Source organism: Vombatus ursinus, unplaced genomic scaffold, assembly GCF_900497805.2.
Source record: "Vombatus ursinus unplaced genomic scaffold, bare-nosed wombat genome assembly UNPS02010548.1, whole genome shotgun sequence".
Taxonomy (NCBI): domain Eukaryota; kingdom Metazoa; phylum Chordata; class Mammalia; order Diprotodontia; family Vombatidae; genus Vombatus; species Vombatus ursinus.
The window spans coordinates 15,684,306-15,705,387 of NW_020950326.1; the positions used below are offsets into that span (position 1 = coordinate 15,684,306).

The following is a 21,082-nucleotide window of genomic DNA, read 5'->3' on the forward strand; positions in this document are numbered from 1 at the left end:
AACATCACAAAGTATTAATGGTAGGAGAAATGCAAATTAAGACTACTTTGAGGAATTACAAGGAAAAGAAAAGCAAAGAACTAAAATCTAAGGTGCTCTTCAAGTGGGGAATGGTTGGACAAACTGTGGCAGCAAATGTGTTGGAATATAATTATATAATGAGAAACAATAAGAGACAATTTAGACAATCTAGTTAAGTGTCAACTGATGCAGAATAAAGTGAGCAAAGCCAGAACAATTTATACAAGAACACTGTAAAGATTTAAGAACTCTGTTCAAAGCAATGACCACTCATGTCTCCAGAGGACTTCTGACAGTGAGGTGATGGACTTAAAAGTGAAAAAAAGGACATGCATTTTGTATCTGACTACTGCGTGGATTTGCTTTGCTTGACTATGATTATTTGTTACAATGGGTTTTGTTTTTTTTAAAAATTCTTTCTCTTCATTTTTAATAGGGGAGACAGGAATTAAGGGGGAAGACTGAGGGGTTAGCAATTGTCACTGCCAAAAAAAGCCACTGAAAATGTTTAAAATGCATAGAAGAAAAGGAAGTTCAGAAGGAAGCACAGCCAAGCAGGAGAATTTTGAAAGTGATAAGTGTAATAAATAGACATATATACACATACCCATATATACATATGTTTATGTTTGTATGTATGTATTTTAAAAAGCAAGTGGTATGAAATAGTTTCATATGGGATTTCTTTTTGTGTTCTGCTATGTATGTGGAGATGCTCTCTTTTTTTTTCCAGTTTTAAGTTTGAAATAAAATAAATTTTAAGTGGACAAAAAACTCTTGAGGTTTCACTTCACTGCCATCACAATGGTAAAGATGACAAAGATGAAAACAATAAATATTAGGAGGGCTGCAGGAACACAGACACACCAATACATCGTTAGTGGAGTTGTGAATTGGTCCAATCATTCTGGTCAATAATCTGGAATCATACTAAGAAAACGTGCCTAAGCTACCTGTAGCTTTGGCCCATTGATACCATGAGCAGACATATAACCCAAGGAGGTCAAAGAGGGAGGAAAAGGTCCCATTCACAATGTCAGTGCCTTCCCTCTGAGATTCCTTCCAAGTTAGCCTGAGTTTATCTTGGTACAGTGCTGTTTACATGTTGTCTTCCCCATCAGCTTGTGAGCTCCCTGAGAGTGAGGATGATTTTTGTCTTTCTTTGTATTTCCAATACTTGGCACAGGGCCTAGCACAAGTTGGGTGCTTAACAAATACTTGGTGACTTGTTGATAGTAGCACTGAAAAGTGAAGTTGTTTTTTTGGGGGGGGGGAGTAATTGGGAAGTGACAGTGAGGTAACAGACAAAAAAAATCAATAAAACATCTTAAAGGAAAAAAGAGGAACTTTAGCAAAACTCTTAAACATTGTGATAGTATTATTTTAACTTTTTTTGTATCTTCCCTTCAAGTACAGCAGGCAGGCACATTCAGTTATACTGAATATCTTTTGTAGAAAAAAAAAGAAAAAGCTTACTTTTCCTCTCCTGTCAACACCTTTTCCAGATCTCTTCGTGGTGTCTGACCACCAGCACTATACAGACAAAAATCAAAGAGTTAAGAGTTTCACCTTTTTTTTAATGAAGAAAATCAAGTTGAAACATTAGGCTTTTCCAACCTATCAGTGTAGGTAACATCCTTTATTTATACTATGGTATTAAAAAATGCTTTCTGAGCTGAATCTTTGGGTGAAAAAAATCTTTATTACTAAATTTCACAGCATTACTTTATTACAGTTCTACTGGCTAAGTAGATAAAACGGAGAGGACAATCATGCTGGGATAACCTTTCAGACTTTCTAACGTATGAATAATCACTAACAAGGAAATGGAGATAGAAGCACAAAGGGCTGCAACGCATGAAATCAGAGCTGGGTAAAATCTCTTACCTGTTCATTCGCCTACGCTGAGGCATTTGTTCCAAATCTCTCTGCTCTCTCTCCTCTCTGGTCATCCCTTTGTAGTTGGAGGTGAGGCCGAAGATAGGTCGAGACCACTCATCTACAATATGAACAAAGGGCCAGCTGTTATGGACATGTCTGCTTACAATCATAAAAATACTCTTCTCTCTCTTCCTAACTGATTATACTCAAAGCCCTTACAACACCCTACCTTTGAAAGTTAAGTGATTTTAGGATTATTTTACAGTTGAGCACAAGAGATGATTTTCTGAATCTGAAGACTCAAAAGGCTGTGGCTACATTAATTTACTCCCTGTCCCTAATCCCCAATTTCCTGTCAGTTCAGTGATATACTATCAGCCTAAAAATAACTCATACTCATATACCACCTTAAAGTTTGCAAAATGTTTTCCTCACCACAAATATATCAAATAGGTAATACATGTTTTACAAATTCCTAGAGATGAACTGAGGCTCGAATAAGTTAAGCAACTCGCTCATGGTCATGAAGCTAACAAAGTGGGAAAGTGAATTCAAACCACGCTACCTGAGTCTATCTAGGTTCCAAGATTTTACTCAACTATAGTTGTCTTTATAAACACCCAAATAAGGAAGTATTGGACTCAATGCTGTACTTTGCAATCAGTTGTGTGGGCATTATACAGAGAGAGCCTAAGGAAACTTAATGGGTTGAAAAAGAAGAAGCCTTTACATATAAATAAAAACAATTATTTTATTTTTCTTAACTCACTATTAAAAAGCCTCAAATTATTCACAATCATATTGCTAAAAAAATTAGATACACCTTTGAAATAATGAATAAGCTGAGCTCCACCTTTTCAGATGAGAAACTGTTAAGCATAAGAGTTACCCATCAGGTGACTAAAACAGGTAGAAACTTTTTACATATTCCCTGTTCAGTTATCATCGTAATTCTATTTTTGCAACATGAGGCAATTAATATTGGATTTAACATATTACAGAAATTAAACAGGAATCAATGGAGAGAGAGACAAAGGGTTCAGTGCATGAAACACAATCAGTATTTCCCCCTCATTTTTTTTAGACAGATGGCTATATATTAGACAGAAGCTAATATAGAAGAAAAGGTGCTACTTTGAAAACATTTACATACTGATCAATTTCCCTGCCATGTCTTTGTTGGGTCTGGACTCCTTGGGATGCTTATAAAGATACATCACTGCCCGTCCAATACCACTGTGCTTCAGAGTCTCCTGACTCACACTAGGTAGCTGGAAATCACAGACATGCACATTCATTAAATAATCAGAGAAACAAGAAGCCTACTGATAAATTTGGTGGAACTAAAAGGTACAGTTCATGTCTATAGGCACAAAATTCCACTTCTACAATTAGGATATTCTAAACAAGAGCCAAGAAGGTGGAAGGGTTGTTAAGGAGGTGGGGAGAGAAATGAGGAGTAACTGAATATTATCATCTCTGAATCCAGGGATAAAACAATATTCAAAGTATACAGAACATTTGTGGGCAATATGAGAGCTTATATGCTGGATGTCAAAGAAGGGAAGGATATAAAAAACTTGCATTTCTCTAGAATAAAGGGAAAACTAAGAATGGCAAAGTAAAGTTTATTAAGGTACTTAAAAATTTCAACTTTTCAATTCAGTTGTACAAATCAGCCCAGGGTTGTTAGCATAATCTTTTTTTAAAATAAAAATACAAAATGTTTTTCCAGGCTTCAATATTATCATATAGTAATGTGATTAACAACATCACTATCTTATATTCATAACTACTACTCAACAGAAATACAATTATGTCACAAAATAAAAAAGTTTGGAAAATAATGGTAAAAAGAATACATCTAGATAATATCTGGAGATCAAGTCACTAGAAATAATGGTCCAACCTCTTGTAGGATCTTTAGAAGTTCCTCCCGAATCTTCAGTGCTGGCAAACTCCTATCTGGTAGAGGTGAAAGCCATTCTTTGATGGCAGACATTACACCACTATCAATAAAAGTTTCTTTAAGGTCCTGCCTGCAAAGAAAAGTTCCAAGAGAAATAATGATTGTGAATCTTAAAGAATTTTTTTGAATAGATGAGATATACATGAAGCACTTTAAATAATAATTCAAGATACTACATAATTATAACTAGAAGAATGGTACAGTTAAGTTTTGTAAGAATTAAATCTCAGAGCAGCTAACAGCATTTAATGAAATTTTGTATTTAGATAAGCTTTGAGATTCTTTCCTAAGATTTGTGACTTTGTCCCTGCACTAACAGAGATTGCATCCTCGTTATGACTTAGCAGGTTGGTATGAAAGTTGCTTGGTCAAAAAATTCATCACCTTGTAGCTAATCTGGTAATGAGCAACTCAAAATTTAGCTAGGCTGGTTCACACCCATAATCTTCATAAGGCAGAAAAACATTAATCAATTTTTATATAATGATCCTTATACTAAGAAAAACATTTCTATTTTTAAGACAATAGAAGAACAAGATACTTACTTTTTAAGGTGCATAACTACAGTAGGTAGCAAAGTCAGTTTCTTCAGTGCTGGCTTTTTTTGATTGTTCAGTTGCCTATCTTCCTATAAAAATGAGGCAGACAGAATAAGTTACTGTTTTAAATAGTCATTAGTAATTAAAAAAATTAAAACAGAATTTCTAATCTAATCTAAGTTTCACAATAAAAAATACAAAACTGTTCCTTTTGATATATTCATTGATCTTCTTACAGATCAGAATGGCAAGGGAAATAAGAACTATTTTTATTGAGGCCAAAATTATCTGATTCATAGCTTTCTGAATATGGGTCAAACACACACAACTATTACCATTTAATGAAAATAGTCATAATAAAGTGAGAGCCAAACAAAGAAGAAATTACTTTAGCTAAAATGTGGAATAAATCATTAACTTTTCAGACAGCTCACACATCAAAACAGGCTTTAACAGAAAGCTAAAGAAATCTGTTTTAGACATTAGGAAAAATTTTGTAACTCTAAGAATTGGAAGATATTGAAATGTGGGGGACAAATAAGAATTGTGGGATCTACTTGGAAGATCTTTAAAGGAAAAACAAGACAGCTATATCTACATGGACACGTTAGTATTCCACTGATGTAGGGAAGTAAACTAGACTCCATGCCCATGATCATTAAAATGATTCTTATATAGAAAAATTTGATACTTTTCGGTATACTACTCAAAGCCAAGAAAACAAATACACTTCCATAACAACCATTTTTATATTTTTTATTTACTTAGTGAAAAAGTTCATGACCCACGACTTTATTTTAGATAAATGAAAAGTTAGAAATATTTGCATTCTCAAAATTCTCAAAAAAGGGTACACTATCTGAATAGCTGTTAAATGGCAGAATCAACAGCTTCTTTAACATACAGCCCCAAAACGCCACCAATTCAATTAGAAATAGAGGGGAAAAAAGATCTACGCTGGAATGTGACAAATCTTACCTCAGCTGCTTCATTCATCTTAACGATCATGGCACTAACTACATCATCTGCATCACTAATAAAAGTTCCACCATCACGATTTCGCCTGCGTTTTCCACTCATGCTCTTCTTACGCTGCAGCATCATCTCAAAATCTGACATGAAGTCCATACTGGAGTCCATGGAAGACAAAACTAGGTATAGTGAAGATGTCAAGGAAAGCCTGGTCTCCCCACTACCATTTTTTCATATCTACAAACTTACATAAGCATTTTAAATTTCAACTCTGGGATATGCTGTTGATTTGTAGGTATTTAAAAAACTGCAAACCCTTTAATGACACTTTCACACTTAATCATTTATCACCTGAAAATAAAGATATTTCTTAAACTGATGCCCAATTGTGGAGTACACAGTGTTTCCTTAATAATAAGATTCTTTATCTATGTGTTTTAAACTATTTCTAAAAACAATCAAAATATGTTTTTTTTTTGGGGGGGGTGGCAATGACTATTTCATGCCTACTGTATATAAGACACTAGAATGGTGCTTTAGATGCTTAAGAAATGTTTGTTGAATTGAACTGATCTAGGTGCTTTAGGTGTACAGAAATAAACCAGATAGGGTACCCCTGTGTTCAAGAAACTTACAGTCTAGTATAGTGGTTTTGGATGAAGTGCGACCAAATTGTGGGTGTTACATTACTTTGGATAAAATTTATAAATTTTATAAATAATGTTGTTTTAAGATGCATTACACTACAAACAACATCCTGATTACATATAGGCACTAACCTCAAGATAGGACAGGCCCTGAGCTTGCAAAAAATTCAAAAAGAGTTGCTCTTATTGAAGGGAAATGTACATTTATGAATCTCCTGACTCTTCTGTAATGACTTAAAATTTTTTTGGGGTAAGCATTTATTATCTCTTCCTCCTATTGCCCCTCTCTAACACTGAAAGAAAACCCCTTAACATATATTACATAGTCTGGCAAAACAAATAGCCACATCTAGAAACATGGGTCTCATTCTGCGTTTAAAGCCTTATTACTTCTCTGGCAGGAGGTGGGCCGAACGTTTTATCTTTGAGCCTTTAGATTCATGGTTTATCATTGCAGTGATTGAAGTTCTAAAAGTCTTTTAGAGCTGTTTTTCATCAAACGCATTTATAACAGGCCTTATGGTATAGAGGAAATAATCCTGTGGAGGAGGCACTATAAATATGATTTCTATTTTACAGATGAAATAATAAGGAAAGTCCAGGGTTTAAGGTGAAATTGTTAGCAAGTTTCCAAACTCTGGACTCCAACTCTGGTTCTACTATACCAAGATGCTTAGGAACACTGCACTATGTACTCTATAGTCTTGGATTTAAGTCTCACTTCTTCTACTAACTTATGGCCAATGTGGTATTAGATCACTTAACCATTAGGTGCTTTAGCTTCTTCATTAGTATACCAGGCTGATACCTCCTTCATAGGGTTCTTGGGAAAATGGAATGAGATCCCAGATGATAAATATGCTTTGAAAAACAAAGTGTGATTCAAATATAAAGTGATGATATTTTGCAGCAAAATTTAAAACAGGACAATATGATATTGCAAAGCCAACCAAGAATATACACATATTTAGAGGCAGCTATGTGGATAGAGTGGATTCAGTGGATAGAGTGCTGGGCCTAGAGTGAGGAAGACCTAAGCTCAAAGCTAGCCCCAAACACTTACTAGCTGTGTGATCCTGGGCAAGTCCTTAACCTCTGTTTACCTCAGTTTCCTCATCTATAAAATGAAGATAATAATAGTACCCACCCCACAAGGTTGCTGTGAAGATCAAATAATCTTTATAACAAGCGCTTAGCACAATGTCTGGCACATAACTAGCACCATATAAATGCTATCAGTTATCATTATTATGAATTCAAATCGGTTTCAGTTCAAAAGTAATATAAAGAAAATGGTCTAATGGTTGGTTTGTATTAATCCATATTACAAAATCTTGTTAGTAAGATTAATACTTTTCCCCCTGGCTTCACAGGTAAGCTTAGGGTAGATTAAGTTGAGACTGATAAAAGAGAAAAAAAACGTGGTATTTGTTTGTCCTTTGTAATGCAGTTAGGAATCAAGTTTCTAAGATTCTGGATGTGAACAATGTCAAGACTATACTGACGCAAGTAACTATGATCAAATAATATTACAACCATTATCTCAAACAGGAAGGAAAATAAAGTGGATAAACATTTGTTCTCAATTATAAAAATCTTTTATAGAACACATTTTGCCCACAAATGGACTTACTGTTTTCCTCTTTTTATGTTATCGTCAGAATCTGAATCATCTGCTGCCTCTTTAACTTGTGTTTCACTTTTCTCTTCTTCCAAATCTTCTTGGTTAAAACCCTAAGTCAGAGGCAGTGCAGGTTAGTTAAAGCGATCCTATTCTCTGTTGATTCCTGAATGGGTATTCTCCTGTATACTTTTACACACTCTCTCTCTCACATATTCTTCAATATAAGAGACACGAGACAGTAGAATTTTAACAAAGTGAACATCACATGCCTGTCCTAACTGATAAGACCTGATATTAGGTTTACTGGTCTTTACCCCAATTTGTCAGCTGGTCATAAGCACTAATTACATACATCCTATGTGCTAAACATTAGGGTTATGAAGAAAGAAAAAAGTGAGTCCCTGCTCTCAAGGACCTCACAGTCTAATGGGGGAGATAACATGTAAATATCTATGAACAAATAAGATAAACACAAGATAAATTGGAGATAATCAATAGAGAAAAGGTACTAGAACTAAGGGGAATAAGGAATGGCTTTCTCATGGAACATGAGATTTTGGATGGGACCTGAAGGAAGCCAAGAGACAGAGATAAGGAGGGAGAATATTCCAATCTTGAAGGACAGTCACAGAAAATGTCTGGAGATAAAGTTTTGTGGGTGGAAAAGCTAGGTTGGTGTCACTAAATCATAGGGTACTATGGGGGCTCAGGAAGGACGTAAGGTGCAAAAAGACTGGAAAGGTAGGAAGAGACCAGGTTGTGAAGGGTTTTAAAATCCGAACAAAGGATTTCATATTAGAAATGATAGGGAACCAGCAGAGTTTAATGAATATGAGAGTGACATGGTCAGACCTTCACTTTAAGAAAATCATTCTGACAGCTGAACAGAGGGTAGATTGTAGTGGGAAGAGATTTCAGGCAGAGAAACCAACCAATAAGTTATGGCAATATTCCTGGTGTGAAGTGACGAGGGCCTACAACAGCGTAGTGGCAGGCAGTGTCAGAGGGAAAGCGACCATATACAAGAGATGCTGGTAAGGTAAAATCAACAGGCCTTGGCAACAGATTGCATGTGGAGGGGTGAAACAGAGCAAAGAGTCAATGACACCTAGGTTGTGCACCTGGATGACTGAGAGGATAGTGGTACCCTAGACAACAATAGGGAAGTTCAGAAGACAGGAGGGTTTTGGGGCAAAGATACCGAGTTCTGTTTTAGATATGCTGAGTTTAAGATGTCAACAAAACATCCAGCAGTTTGAGATGTCTAATTAGCAGCTGGAGATGTGAGTTTAGAGATTAGAGCCAGATAAATTGATCTGAGAGTTAAAAAAAGAATCCAATGTGCTTTAAAAGTAAATGTTTCATATATACTTACAGTAAATTCTTCTTCCTCTTCATCACCAGATTCTCCAAATATATCTGCTATCAAGTTCCTGTAAAAGATATAGATAGAGGAAGAGTTATTTTTGTTTCCTCATTCTCTTTCTTTCTTTCCTTTTTTTTTGGCTGGAGAAGTAGAGTGAGAATTGTGTCTCCTTATTCTGCCCAGGCTGAAGTGCAGTGGCCTTTCATAGGCCTGATCTCATTACTGACGGTCAGCAGAGATGTGACTTTCGACCCCTCTGTATCCAGCTTGGTGGTCTCCTGATCTTGGGAGGGGTTTACCAGATTGATGCTGGACTCAAAGGGGACACCTGAACTTTCAAGCTCAAATCATCTAACAGCCTCAGCCTCCCTGGTAGCAGGAGTTACAGGTGTGCACCACCACAATGGGCATTTCCAAAGTATCCAAAAACCCAGATTCCAACAGATCATAAAAATTTAGGATATTGCCATATTACTGTCAGCTTAATAGGTAACTTCAATGTATATGAAATACACAAAATTTTCCTAAACTTTATTTGTAAGAATCTGGAAATTCGAATACATTTAAATTGTCACTTACTCCTCTTCATTTCCTGAATCACTGTCACTCCCAAACAGATCTTTCTCTTCACTTTTCTTGCCAGTCTCTTCCTTCCCAGCGTCATCTTCTTCACTCTCTGATGCTACAGTTTTTTTCTGTCTTTTGGCAGATTTTTCAGAAGCAGCATCACTGTCAGAGTCATCTGCATCAGAGACGATGCGCCCCTTCTTTGCAGCTATTAATAAGCAAATAATGTTAATAATAATATATTTCTACAGCATTTTATATTTGTCAAGTTTTCACATACTTCATCTTATTTAGTTCAGTACCACAAACATTTATTAAGCACCTATTGTGTACAGCAATTATGTTAGGCAATGGGGGAAATATGAAGCTTGTTGTTCTACCCTAGTAAGGGGATATGACACAAATATTACTACAGTTTTTTTAAAAAGCACATTAAACATGTATTATGTAAGGTCCATAAGAGTATACACATTATCAACTCAGGGACCAAAGAAGGATTTATGGAGGAGGTGGCAATTCAAATGGGCCTTAAAAGACTGACTAGAACACAACTGGTGAAGGGCGGTGGGAGAGAGAGAAAGTTTTCCAGACACAGGAACAGTGTCAACAAAATCAAGAGGGTATGTTCAGGGAACCTGGTAGTTCAATTTAGCCTAAGTATGTATAGGATATTTGGAGGGGTGAGACAAGTCTGAAAAGGTAAAGCAGTACTATGTTGTGGATGGTCCCCTGAATGCCAGGGAAAGGATAACTAATTTACTTGGTAGGTAAAATTTCTGGGCAGAGCAAAGATGTGATCAAATTTATGCATAAGGAAGATTAGTTTAGCAGAAATATTAAGGATAGAATGAAGAGCAGTGGCATAACTTGCTAAATATGCTACTGTAATTGTCTAGGCAGGTGCTCATGAGTGAAATCTCTACTAAATGAGTGAAATCCTCTACTAGAGGAAATAGAGATGAGGTGAAAGATGTTTCAGAGGTGGAATTTAACTAAACTTGCGAGGTAAAGAACAGAGAAAAGCCAATGATAAGATCAATATTCTGAAAACAGGAAAATAGGCAAAAGGCACTACCATTGAGAGAAACAGTAAAATCAGAAAAGAAAAGTAGGTTTTGGGGAAAAGAAAACAAACTTGGCTTTGGACATGTTGAGTTTGATGTTTTGGTGGGAAATCTAGGGAGATTTATCTTCTAGGTAGTTGGAAATGTAAATTGGGATGTAAGAATAGAGGCCAGAGCTATTGCTGCAGAAGGGTAGTTATCTGTAAAGAGGTTAAGAGCTGAGGGTATGGGAGTGAAAAGGACTGCCAAAAGAGATATAGGGAAATGGAGGGCCAAGGACAGACCCTGAGGTAACACTAATCTTAAGGATGAGGAACTAGTGAAGGAGTCAGAAAAAGAGTAACAGAGAAGTAGGAGGCGAACCAGAAGAACCTGGCATCTGAGTAACCAGAAGGAGGGCATACTCAGTGTAATGTGCTGAAAACAACTGTATCATGGTCACTAAGCATAACCAACCCTCTGAAATATAGCAGGGTAGGGGGTAGGAGTAGGGGGTGAGGCGAGGGAGGAACTCCAGAACTTTTAAAATAAATGCTCTCTAGGGCTTGAAATAAACAGATCCAGATTATGCTGAAAGTGTACCAACATGCTAAAGAGACCCTTCGTATTGATTTACTTTACAAATTTTTTTCTTGCTAGTAATCTTTCTGCTCCACAGCTAGCAAATAACTATTCTCCTGTAATTCTGGACATTAAGAATCACCACCTGCTTTGGTGGAAATTTCTTTCTTCAATTACCTCTTCCTGTACTATCAGGATGTACCACCATCCACCTCACCCGTTTGCTCTACCCAGTCTCTAGCCTGTTCCACCCATTCTTGCACCATGCTGCCCCCCCTGCCCACGTTCCTACCATATCATTAACAAGATCCCATTGCCTTAGATTTCCTCTTTTTATTAAATGCCTTTAACAAATGCCTGATTTCTCCTGAAGAAACTATATCCCTTGTTTCCCTCTAAAATAATGGCCACTACTTCTGGGATGTTCTCTGACTTTCAGGGCCAGAAAAAGGGGGCAACTACCTTAATCACGATTCCAAACCTTTCTTTCTGGCACCATAACTCAATAACCTTTTTTATTCCTTTCACATTCATACCAGTTATATGACCATATCCAGATCCTTCCTCCTTTACTTTCAAGACTTTTATCTCTACTCCTACTTGAACTACCCAAAGGGTAAATCTCACCATGACTATTCCATCTCTAAGGTTCAGAACTCTGAAACTCTTTATAGTCAAACTCTCCTGCTTTTCCATCTCTTTTGCTACTTCACTTTTTCTCAGTGTTCTTTGGCCTCATGCCAAAGGAGTATTTGAGTACCTCCCTGTACTTCCCAGTTATGGTTTCACTTCTCTCTCTTTGCAGTCAAGCCTTTATAGTCAGTCATTTCAACAAGGTGTCCTCCACTCTTGAATTCCTTCTCTTTTCCTTCCACTTTCCATCCTGCTAATCTCCAACACTGGCTTCCATCATCTGATTTTTCCAATCCTACTGCCAGCTACATGGTACAGCAGGAAGTCAAGAAAACATCCTGGGTTAACTACATATTGATGCAATATAACATCAACTGGAGCTTTCATGGACCCATGACAATGCTTTTATTCATCTTGTCACACTCTTCCTGGTAGCTGCTCCAAAGCTCTTCCCTCAGTTATACCCCTACTCCAAGTATTTTATTGAGAAAACTGAGTATAGCTATTTTGAGCTCCCTTATCTGTCCTCCTCTCAAACCTCAAACTGCCCTCACTCATTCTATCCTCCTTTGTTTCAGTTCCAGAAGACGAGGGAGCCTTTCTTCAAGCCAAAGCTAACCCCTCTATACTTGTACACTTAATGCCAACCTCTTTGTTCTCCTTTGGGACCTTCTATCATCAATTATGCCTACATCACATGCACGGCTTCCTTGATGCCTACAAACATGTTGGTATTCTCCATTACAAAAACACATCATCAAAAACAAAACAAAACAAAAAAAACAAAACTTCCCTAGACTTTGACATCACTTCAAGTCCTCTTTTCATCCATTATTACTAAACAAGAGCCTATACGTGCTACCTCCACACTTCCTTAACACTCATTGAACTCCTCAGTTCACTGAAATTTGTCACCACTACTCTTCTGAAACTGTTCTCACAGGTGATACACCTTAACCTTTCTGTAGCATCTGGCACTGGTGACACTCACTGTCTAGATACTTTTTCTTCCTTGACTTCTACCACACTTTTATTTCTTGATTTGCTTCTTGACCATTAGCTCTACTATTGATTCATCCTCTTCCTGTCACCTAAATTTGAGTTTCTCTCACATTTTATTTACTTATTTATTTTTGGTGAGGCGATTGGTGTTAAGTGACCTGCCCAGGGTCACACAGCTAGTAAGTATCAAGTGTCTGAGGCTGGATTTGAACTCAGGGCCTCCTAATTCCAGGGCTGGTGTTCTATCCGCTGTGCCACCTAGCTGCCCCATCTCTCATTTATCTTCAATCTCTGTGTACTGGCTACTTCCCTAATGCCTACAAACATGTTTATGCCTCTTCCATCTTCAAAAAAAATCCTCACTTGTTTTGCTATCCTTGCTAACAATCTTAACTATATATCTCTCCTCTCACTGCTAAACTCCTTGAGAAGGTCATTTACAACTGGTGCCTCCATTTCCTTTCCTCTCACTCTCTTAACTCTTTGTAGTCAAGTGTCCAACCTCATCATTCACCTGAAACTGCTCTCTCCAAAGTTACCAATGATCTCTTCATTGTCAAATCTAATGGCCTTGTCTCAATGCTCATCTTTCGTGCCCTCTCTGCAGCCTCTGACACTGTTGATCATTCTCTTCTCGATAGTCACTAGCAGTCTGTGATACACTATTCTCTCTTGGTTCATCTCCTACCTTTCTCCTACATTCCTTCTCAGATTCCATTGCTGGATCTCCATCCAGGTTGAGCCTGCTAACTGGGAGTGTCCCTCAAAGCTCTGTCCTAGACTCTCTTCTTTCCCTAAACCAGCGGTGGGTTAACATGCGGCCTTGAGGCCACATGTGGTCTCCTAGGTCCTTGGGTACAGCCTTTTGACTGAATCCAAGTTTTACAGAACAAATCCTTTTATTAAGGGGATTTGTTCTGTGAAGTTTGGATTCAACCACAGACTCCCCCAGCCCTGCTCTAAACTATTTCACTTAGTGATCTCATCAGTTTTCATGGATTCAATTATCATCCCTAAGCTGATGATTCTCAGATCTATTTATCCAATCCCAACCTCGCTCCTGACTTCCAGTCTCTCATTTCCAATTGCTTCTAGACATCTCAAATTGGATGTCCTGTAGACATCAACATGTCTAAATTCAAAACATCTAAAACTGAACTCATTATTATTCTTCCAAACCCTCTCCTCTTCCTAAGTTACCTTAAATTACTGTGGGGGCTCTATCATCTTCTCAATCACCCATGATTTGCAACCTAGAAGTCATTCTTGACTCCTTACTCTCCTTTATCCCATATTCCGCTCACATTCAATCAGTTGTTTAGTCCTGTCAATTTTTACCTTCATAACATTTTCTCTCCTCTGATACTACCATCACACTGGTGTTGGCTCTGATCACCTCACATCTGATGCCCTTCCCCTGGAAGGCACTGCTCAGCTAAGTACTCAAGGAGAGAATACACTTCTGTTTCAACGTCCAAAGAAAGCGGTAAAATCAGAATTGGCAGCTGTGCTAACAGGGTAATTTTAAAAAGGTTGAGATGCTTACAGTAGCATCAAATTTTACCAAGGTGTGAAAGGACAAGATGTGGCAAATAGCTCAGCTATCATTTGGCTCTGTCTCCATTGTTTCATCTCAAACCACTATGGAGGTTCAGTCAAAAACTACTCAGTCAAATCTGAGTATAATCATTATGCTACATACATTTATCTCAGTGAACCCTCTCTAAAAACAATACAAGTCCCTTATATTCCCATTATTCATATTTCAACTTTTTATTCCAGAAATGCTTTTCCCTTAGTTATAGTTTGCTGATAATTCATGGTAAGTTAAATTCAAAGATAAGCCTTTATAAATTTCATTGAGACATTTTAAACCTCAGATACCAAAAAAATAAAACTAACAAAAACAAAGAAACTCCAACAGGCTCTATTAGCAGACATGATGGTAAACAAAGGTGAGAGTAATAAAAATTTTTTAAAAAGTGATCTTACGTGCTTTCTCTTCATCTTCACTATCAGAAAGGATAGCAGCTTTCCTCTTTACTACTTTCTCTTCTTCCTTCTCTTCATCCTCATCACTATCCATTTTCTGCCTTTTAGGTGCTTCATCCTCACTGTCAGAGCTGTGAAATATTTTCTCCTCTGGATGGCTACCTGAATGCAGAGAGTCATTCTGTAATTTCCCTTTATCCCGCCTGTTCTCTCTGTCACTATCATCTGATTCAATCTTCTGTTTTTGTCTAGAGGAATTTTCATTTTCGGAATCACTGGCATGAGCCTTCTGAAGCCCCTCACTTTCAGAGTCACTTCGCTGGCGTTTTGGGGCCTCCTCATTTTCAGAATCACTGGCAAGTTTAGGGGCATCCTCAGCTTCAGAGTCACTGGCATGGCCCTTTTGGGGCTCATCAGCTTCTGAGTCGCTGGCAGGCCCTTTTGGGGGCTCTTCAGCTTCTGAATCACTGGCAGGATCTTTCCTGGGCTCATCAACTTCCGAGTCACTGGCTGGACCTTTCCTGGGCTCTTCAGCATCTGAATCACTGATGGGACCTTTCCTGGGTTCATCAGTTTCTGAGTCACTAGCAAGAACTTTCCTGGGCTCATCAGCTTCGGAGTCACTGGCACCACCTTTTCGGGATTCATCAGCTTCCGAGTCACTGGCAAGACCTTTCCTGGGCTCATCAGCTTCGGAGTCACTGGCACCACCTTTTCGGGATTCATCAGCTTCCGAGTCACTGGCAAGACCTTTCCTGGGCTCATCAGCTTCCGAGTCACTGGCAGGACCTTTCCGGGATTCATCAGCTTCCGAGTCGCTAGCAGGACCTTTCCTGGGCTCATCAGCTTCCGAGTCACTGGCAGGACCTTTCCGGGATTCATCAGCTTCTGAGTCGCTAGCAGGACCTTTCTGGGACTCATCAGCTTCCGAGTCACTGGCAGGACCTTTCTGGGGCTCTTCAACATCTGAATCGCTATCAATACCTTTTTGAAATTCCTCATTCTCAGAGTCACTGGCGGGAAGCTTAGGAGCATACTCATTTTCTGAGTCACTTGCATGCCCATTGAGAGGTTCGTCATTTTCAGAGTCACTAGCAGGCAGCTTCTGGGGCTCGTCGTTTTCAGAGTCACTTGTGGGATGATTCAGGTCCTCATTTTCAGAGTCACTTACTGGAGGGTCTGGCTGGTCTTCGGTGTCAGAGTCACTATACTTATGCCTATGAAGCTCCTCATTTTCAGAGTCACTAACATTGTGATTTGTAAGGTCCTCATTTTCTGAGTCTGTCATATGATGTCTTTTAATACGTCCATCATCTTCTCTATCACTATGATCATTCTGCAAGAGGGAAAAAAAAAACAAGGAAAATTAATAACATTTAAAAAGATTACAGTAGTTGAATTTTTAAACGTAATAAAAATGCATTTTTAAAAATGTGTAATACTTATGAATTAAAATACTCCATAGCTGTATATACTGAAAAGAAAACTACATGTAGAAATGTGCAATTATGAAAAAACAAGAGTATTATGGTAACTCATCATTTGATGCCCCAAATGGGGAAAGATAAGCCAGCTCTCACCAAACTAAATACAAAAAGCACTAAATCAAAAATATTTAAAGGCATAGTGGTTGTGTTTTTGAGGGAAAGGAATGCAGAAGATAGGAGCTAAGAAATATTTTAATGGCAGCTGAAATCATTACAGTTAAGTGTAAAGACACTCTCTACATTAATCTCCAGTCCATTAAAGTAGAATACCCTAAAGTTTAGCCTTGTGGTTCTTCCTCTCTCTCAGTGGTTTCCAAAGTAAGGTTATGTTAAGCCTGATTCCAATGAGTTATGTGAGAATGACTAATCAGAGAGTGTGAAGATGGGTCTCAGTGTACCCTCTCCAGGATAGTCAATCATGGGGTTCATCTACAAAATAACTATACCCACTCAACCCTCAACAAGCCCCCTCAGCTGTACAAACTCCCAACCTTCCCCTCCTCTGAGCCAGGCATTTGCCCCCTCAGAAGTTATAATCTGACTGCTACTGGGTACCCAGAGCAGTAGCTACAAAGGTACCACTGGAAAAATTGCCCCTCCCCACATACTTATCCCATTTCATCTCACTGTGTGACAAGCACCCCCATTAGGATGGGCTTGGTGCTCTAAGGCAGTGACCAGTGAGTAAGATGAGTGTCCCTGCCTCTCCCTCTTTTCACTGGGTAGAAGAAAATGAATCCATAGCCTGAAGAGGCCTGCTGAAGTGTGCATTAAAGATCTCATTTCATCATCATTCTGCCCTCCCAAATTCTCCTCCTTCCAAATTTCCCTATTAATATCAGTCAAAGGCCCCACCATCCATCAAAACTTCAATCAGCTGGCAAACATCGTCTTCAACATCTCTAACATACATCTCCTCTCCTGTCACACAGCCACCACTTTTTGGTTCAGACCCATATTACCTCTCCCTTGGGCTACTGTGATGATCTTCTAATTGGTCTCCCTACCTCAAGTTTTCCCCTCCAATCCATTCACCACTCAGCTGTCAAAGTGATTTCCCTGACATGCATGTCTAACCATGTCAATCCCTTACTATTCAAATTCTAGGGACTCCTAATTGACTCTAGGATCAACAATTATTTTTATCTTTTATTATATAAAGTTTTTATTTCTGTTTAAGTTTTATAATGTACCCAAGCATAAGAATAGCAGTACATGTATATCATTCATAAATAAGTAAATATACACCCACATACACAGAGGGGTACATATTCAAAAAATATTTACTGATGGAGTACACTCACACACACACACTCCAGAGGGGGTGTGCACCCCCTCTGGAGACCACTACACAAATAAATCATCATCTATGACCCTGCCATTTTAACCTCTTTTCAGTGCCATATCTCTTTTTTTTTTTAAACCAGAAAAAATACAACTTGGGATGGACTGTGGCATAGCAGGTTAAGTGGTTTAACAAAGTTTAAAAATCAAATAATAAAAGAAAATGCTTTTTGATATAGCACTAGTAATACAAAAAAAGAGCATACAACTAGGTGGAAAATTCACTTGTTTGCAATAATGCAATTTTAAGGATATATTGTTAACTATCTAGTCCGTGAGGAATTACAACTCCACACTTCAACATCATGCTGACAGCTTCTAAAGAAAACTATTTCTTATAAAGGACGGAAGGAATACAAGAAGAGAAGGTGGGAGGGCGGAAGGCATATCTCAGGTATGCTCTTATTTGAGTAAACTCTAGCTAATCTTACTTGTACAGAAGGGCTTGACTGTCTATAACCATAGTAAGCCACATACAAGATCTTACTTGATTAATTTTCCAAAAGAAAATTTCAAAACAATTGATGATAAGATAAAGAGAAGACATGGAAGAATAAACCCCTAATTACTCCTGATACATGCATATCCTTTTGACAGAAAAGAGTTTCCCCTAAAAAGGTTTCTTTTATAGAAAAGTTATAAAGAAAAAGCAAATAAACAATTTTGTACAAGAAATTTAGTGCCCTCCGTATGTCTTTACTTTGCTGTCACTGTTTGTATAAAGTTTTCATAATTTACTTGACCATCATTATCACCATCTCTGATCATTTTGTATAAGTAATTGATAGAAACTATTAAAACTAAGAGAGGCAATGTGCTACAAAGGACAGGTTAGTCTTGGAGTCAAGAAAATTTGGGCTGAAGACCCACCTTTTAACACTTATTAGCTGTTTTAACGTGGGTAAGTTACTTAACATCTCAGGCAGGCAGTTCTCATATAAAATGTTAGAGCTTCCTAACTGGATACTCTAGAGTAATCCTCACTTTCTTTCCATCCCCAAACACAAAATAAAAAGCCATTCTCTAATAGAGAAGTGGCAGTTGGGTGGCATAATGGACAGAGTGCTAGGCCAGGAGTCAGGAAGACTCAAGTTCTTGCATTCAAATCTGGTTTCAGACACTCGGAGAAAGATACTCCAGTATCTTTGCCAAGAAAACTCCAAATGGGGTCACAAAGAGTCAGACATGACTGAAGATAACTCAACAGAGAAGTGGCCAATGGACATTAAAGAAGAGACATTACCATTTGCTTTGCTGTAGCCTCTTAAGGACCATGGACCATGGAACCTTCCATCTAATTTGCAGCTGAAACTTCCTATATATACTGTCTCCCTCATTAGAATGCAAACTCCTTGAGTACAAGGTCAGTATTACTTTTTTATTTGTATTCCCAGCACTTAGCACAGTACTTTGCACATAGTAAGCGCTTAATAAATGATTGATTGATGAATTCATCTGATAGATGTTATTAATGACAATTCTAAGAATTAGATCTACTTAAAAATATTTAAACATTTTTCTATGCAGTACTTATTAGCAGAGTTGGTTTCATTGTGCAAAGTGCCAGAAGTCTTAGAAGTTAAGTGACCACCCCAACCCTCACCTCTCAGTCACTCTCTAAGCATTAATGTACTACCTTGTGACCTTTGGCAAATCGATTAACCTTGAAGATAAAATAAAGGACTGGGCTAGATGTCCTCTGAGGGCCCTTCGAGCTCTAGATCTATTCTCTTATGAACTCTCTGCTTACTATCGCTTGCACAGTGAATACCAAATATTATTTTAAAATAACTCTTAATAGATGGGAATGCTTATATGATTATCTCTGTAGAGCTGGACCATTGACTAGTTAGGATAAAAGTCAAACGCAACATATTAGATGCATAAAAATGAGAAGACAATACTGAGCACTCAATAAAGCCAATGATGCTGGAAAATGGGAGCAAAATGATAAAGATACTGACTTCAATTACCACTAAGTTCCTGATGAACTTTACCTTAATCAGCAAAAATGTCTTTGCTATGTATAGACATGGTTACAAAAGGAAACAGTTTGGAATACAAACTCATTTGTAAATCACTATGGAAGATAATGAGCATCACTGCCTCATGCAACTGTGAAAAGCAAAAACAAATCTGTAGATATCCTGGGGAAAGACCTAACTGTTATCATTCCAAGGGCATTCACATGTGACATTGGCAAAAGGGCAACAAATCAATGGAAAATGTTAGTTTCCATTGCATGTGGAATTTAAAGGCCAATTCTTACTGAGCTATTATTTGTTGAAGGAAAAATGACATTTAAGACAATGAAGTTTTGGTAAGGGATGCCAAGCCAGACCAAGTATACACATTAAATCTATGTTGGAGGTGAAAATCTTGAAACTATTGAGGAATTTTTTTTATGTCATGTCAGGGAGAAAATGACAAAAGAATGGGATAAAAATCATTGACTCCTAAAAAAGGTAACTAACAGGGCATTGATAACTACCAATCTATATATTTACTTTGTCATCTATAAAAAAATTTAATGATCTGACCACAAGTTCCCAAAGTGAGCGATACTGCCCCCTGGGGGGCGCTGGAACAATCCAAGGAGGGGCGGCAGTAGCCTGGGATGCAACTGGGGGGCTTTGAATGAAAATAAGGGGGTAGTGTAAGCATAAGGAAAGAGAAGATAAAGAAAATTTTGAAAAACCGTTCATACATGTTTCATCTATTGTATAACAGAGTTAAAGTTGTAGTGATTACATTATTTTCCAAATAAACAAACAAAATGCAAGTTATAACTGATCACTGGTCAAGTCCAAAGACAAGTCTTAACAAGCAAGTGTTGGCACCATTGTCAAAGTCCAGCATGTGTAGGCAAGAATATGTGTAATGACTTGTTTACAATATGACACTACACAGTTATGTGATATGATAACACATCATCAAAATTTCAGTGCAGGAAAAAACCCACAAATTTACAATAAAGTATTACATCTAAGATGCGCCATTTTGAAAAAATTATTTTTTTGAAATGATGCAAATTTTTTAAAAAACTGTTAAAAGGTTAAAGAAAGTAGATTTCCGGGGAGTACCAAGTAGTTTTTGTTTTTGTTTTTTTTTAAAGGAGGCAGTAATAAGTTTGGGAATCTCTGTAGATACGTGTACACAGGTATGTGAAGTTAATAAGAAAGCTTTCCAAAAGTTTTCTGATCCAAATATGGGTTTTTTGGTCCAGGCCTATGATGTCAACAGAATGGAGAATTTCTGGTGCACACACCTGCAGTACTTAATGATTACAAAAAAGCATTGGACTCAGTAAAGCAAAAGGCAGCCTTAAGGGCTCTCCTCCAATAGGGGAGTCTCTGAGGCACATGCTCCGATTGTCCAAGATTCTGATATAAAAATCCACCATATTAACACCA

At 37.7% G+C, this 21,082-nt stretch overlaps 1 protein-coding gene across 4 annotated transcripts in view; it reads right to left on the minus strand.

Annotated features, from left to right (window-relative positions):
• The window catches only part of IWS1 (IWS1, SUPT6H interacting protein), a 33,908-nt gene that overhangs the window by 5,453 nt on the left and 7,373 nt on the right, over nucleotides 1-21,082 (minus strand). For all 4 annotated transcript variants that reach the window (XM_027854694.1, XM_027854693.1, XM_027854692.1 and 1 more), the window contains 10 exons: nucleotides 14,839-16,174; nucleotides 9,599-9,794; nucleotides 9,029-9,086; nucleotides 7,663-7,763; nucleotides 5,389-5,539; nucleotides 4,417-4,499; nucleotides 3,812-3,941; nucleotides 3,056-3,173; nucleotides 1,909-2,020; nucleotides 1,498-1,554 (listed from right to left, as the gene is read on the minus strand). In XM_027854694.1, coding sequence (XP_027710495.1) covers nucleotides 1,498-1,554; nucleotides 1,909-2,020; nucleotides 3,056-3,173; nucleotides 3,812-3,941; nucleotides 4,417-4,499; nucleotides 5,389-5,539; nucleotides 7,663-7,763; nucleotides 9,029-9,086; nucleotides 9,599-9,794; nucleotides 14,839-16,174 — 2,342 coding nt within the window. The remainder of the gene's footprint in view (nucleotides 1-1,497; nucleotides 1,555-1,908; nucleotides 2,021-3,055; nucleotides 3,174-3,811; nucleotides 3,942-4,416; nucleotides 4,500-5,388; nucleotides 5,540-7,662; nucleotides 7,764-9,028; nucleotides 9,087-9,598; nucleotides 9,795-14,838; nucleotides 16,175-21,082) is intronic.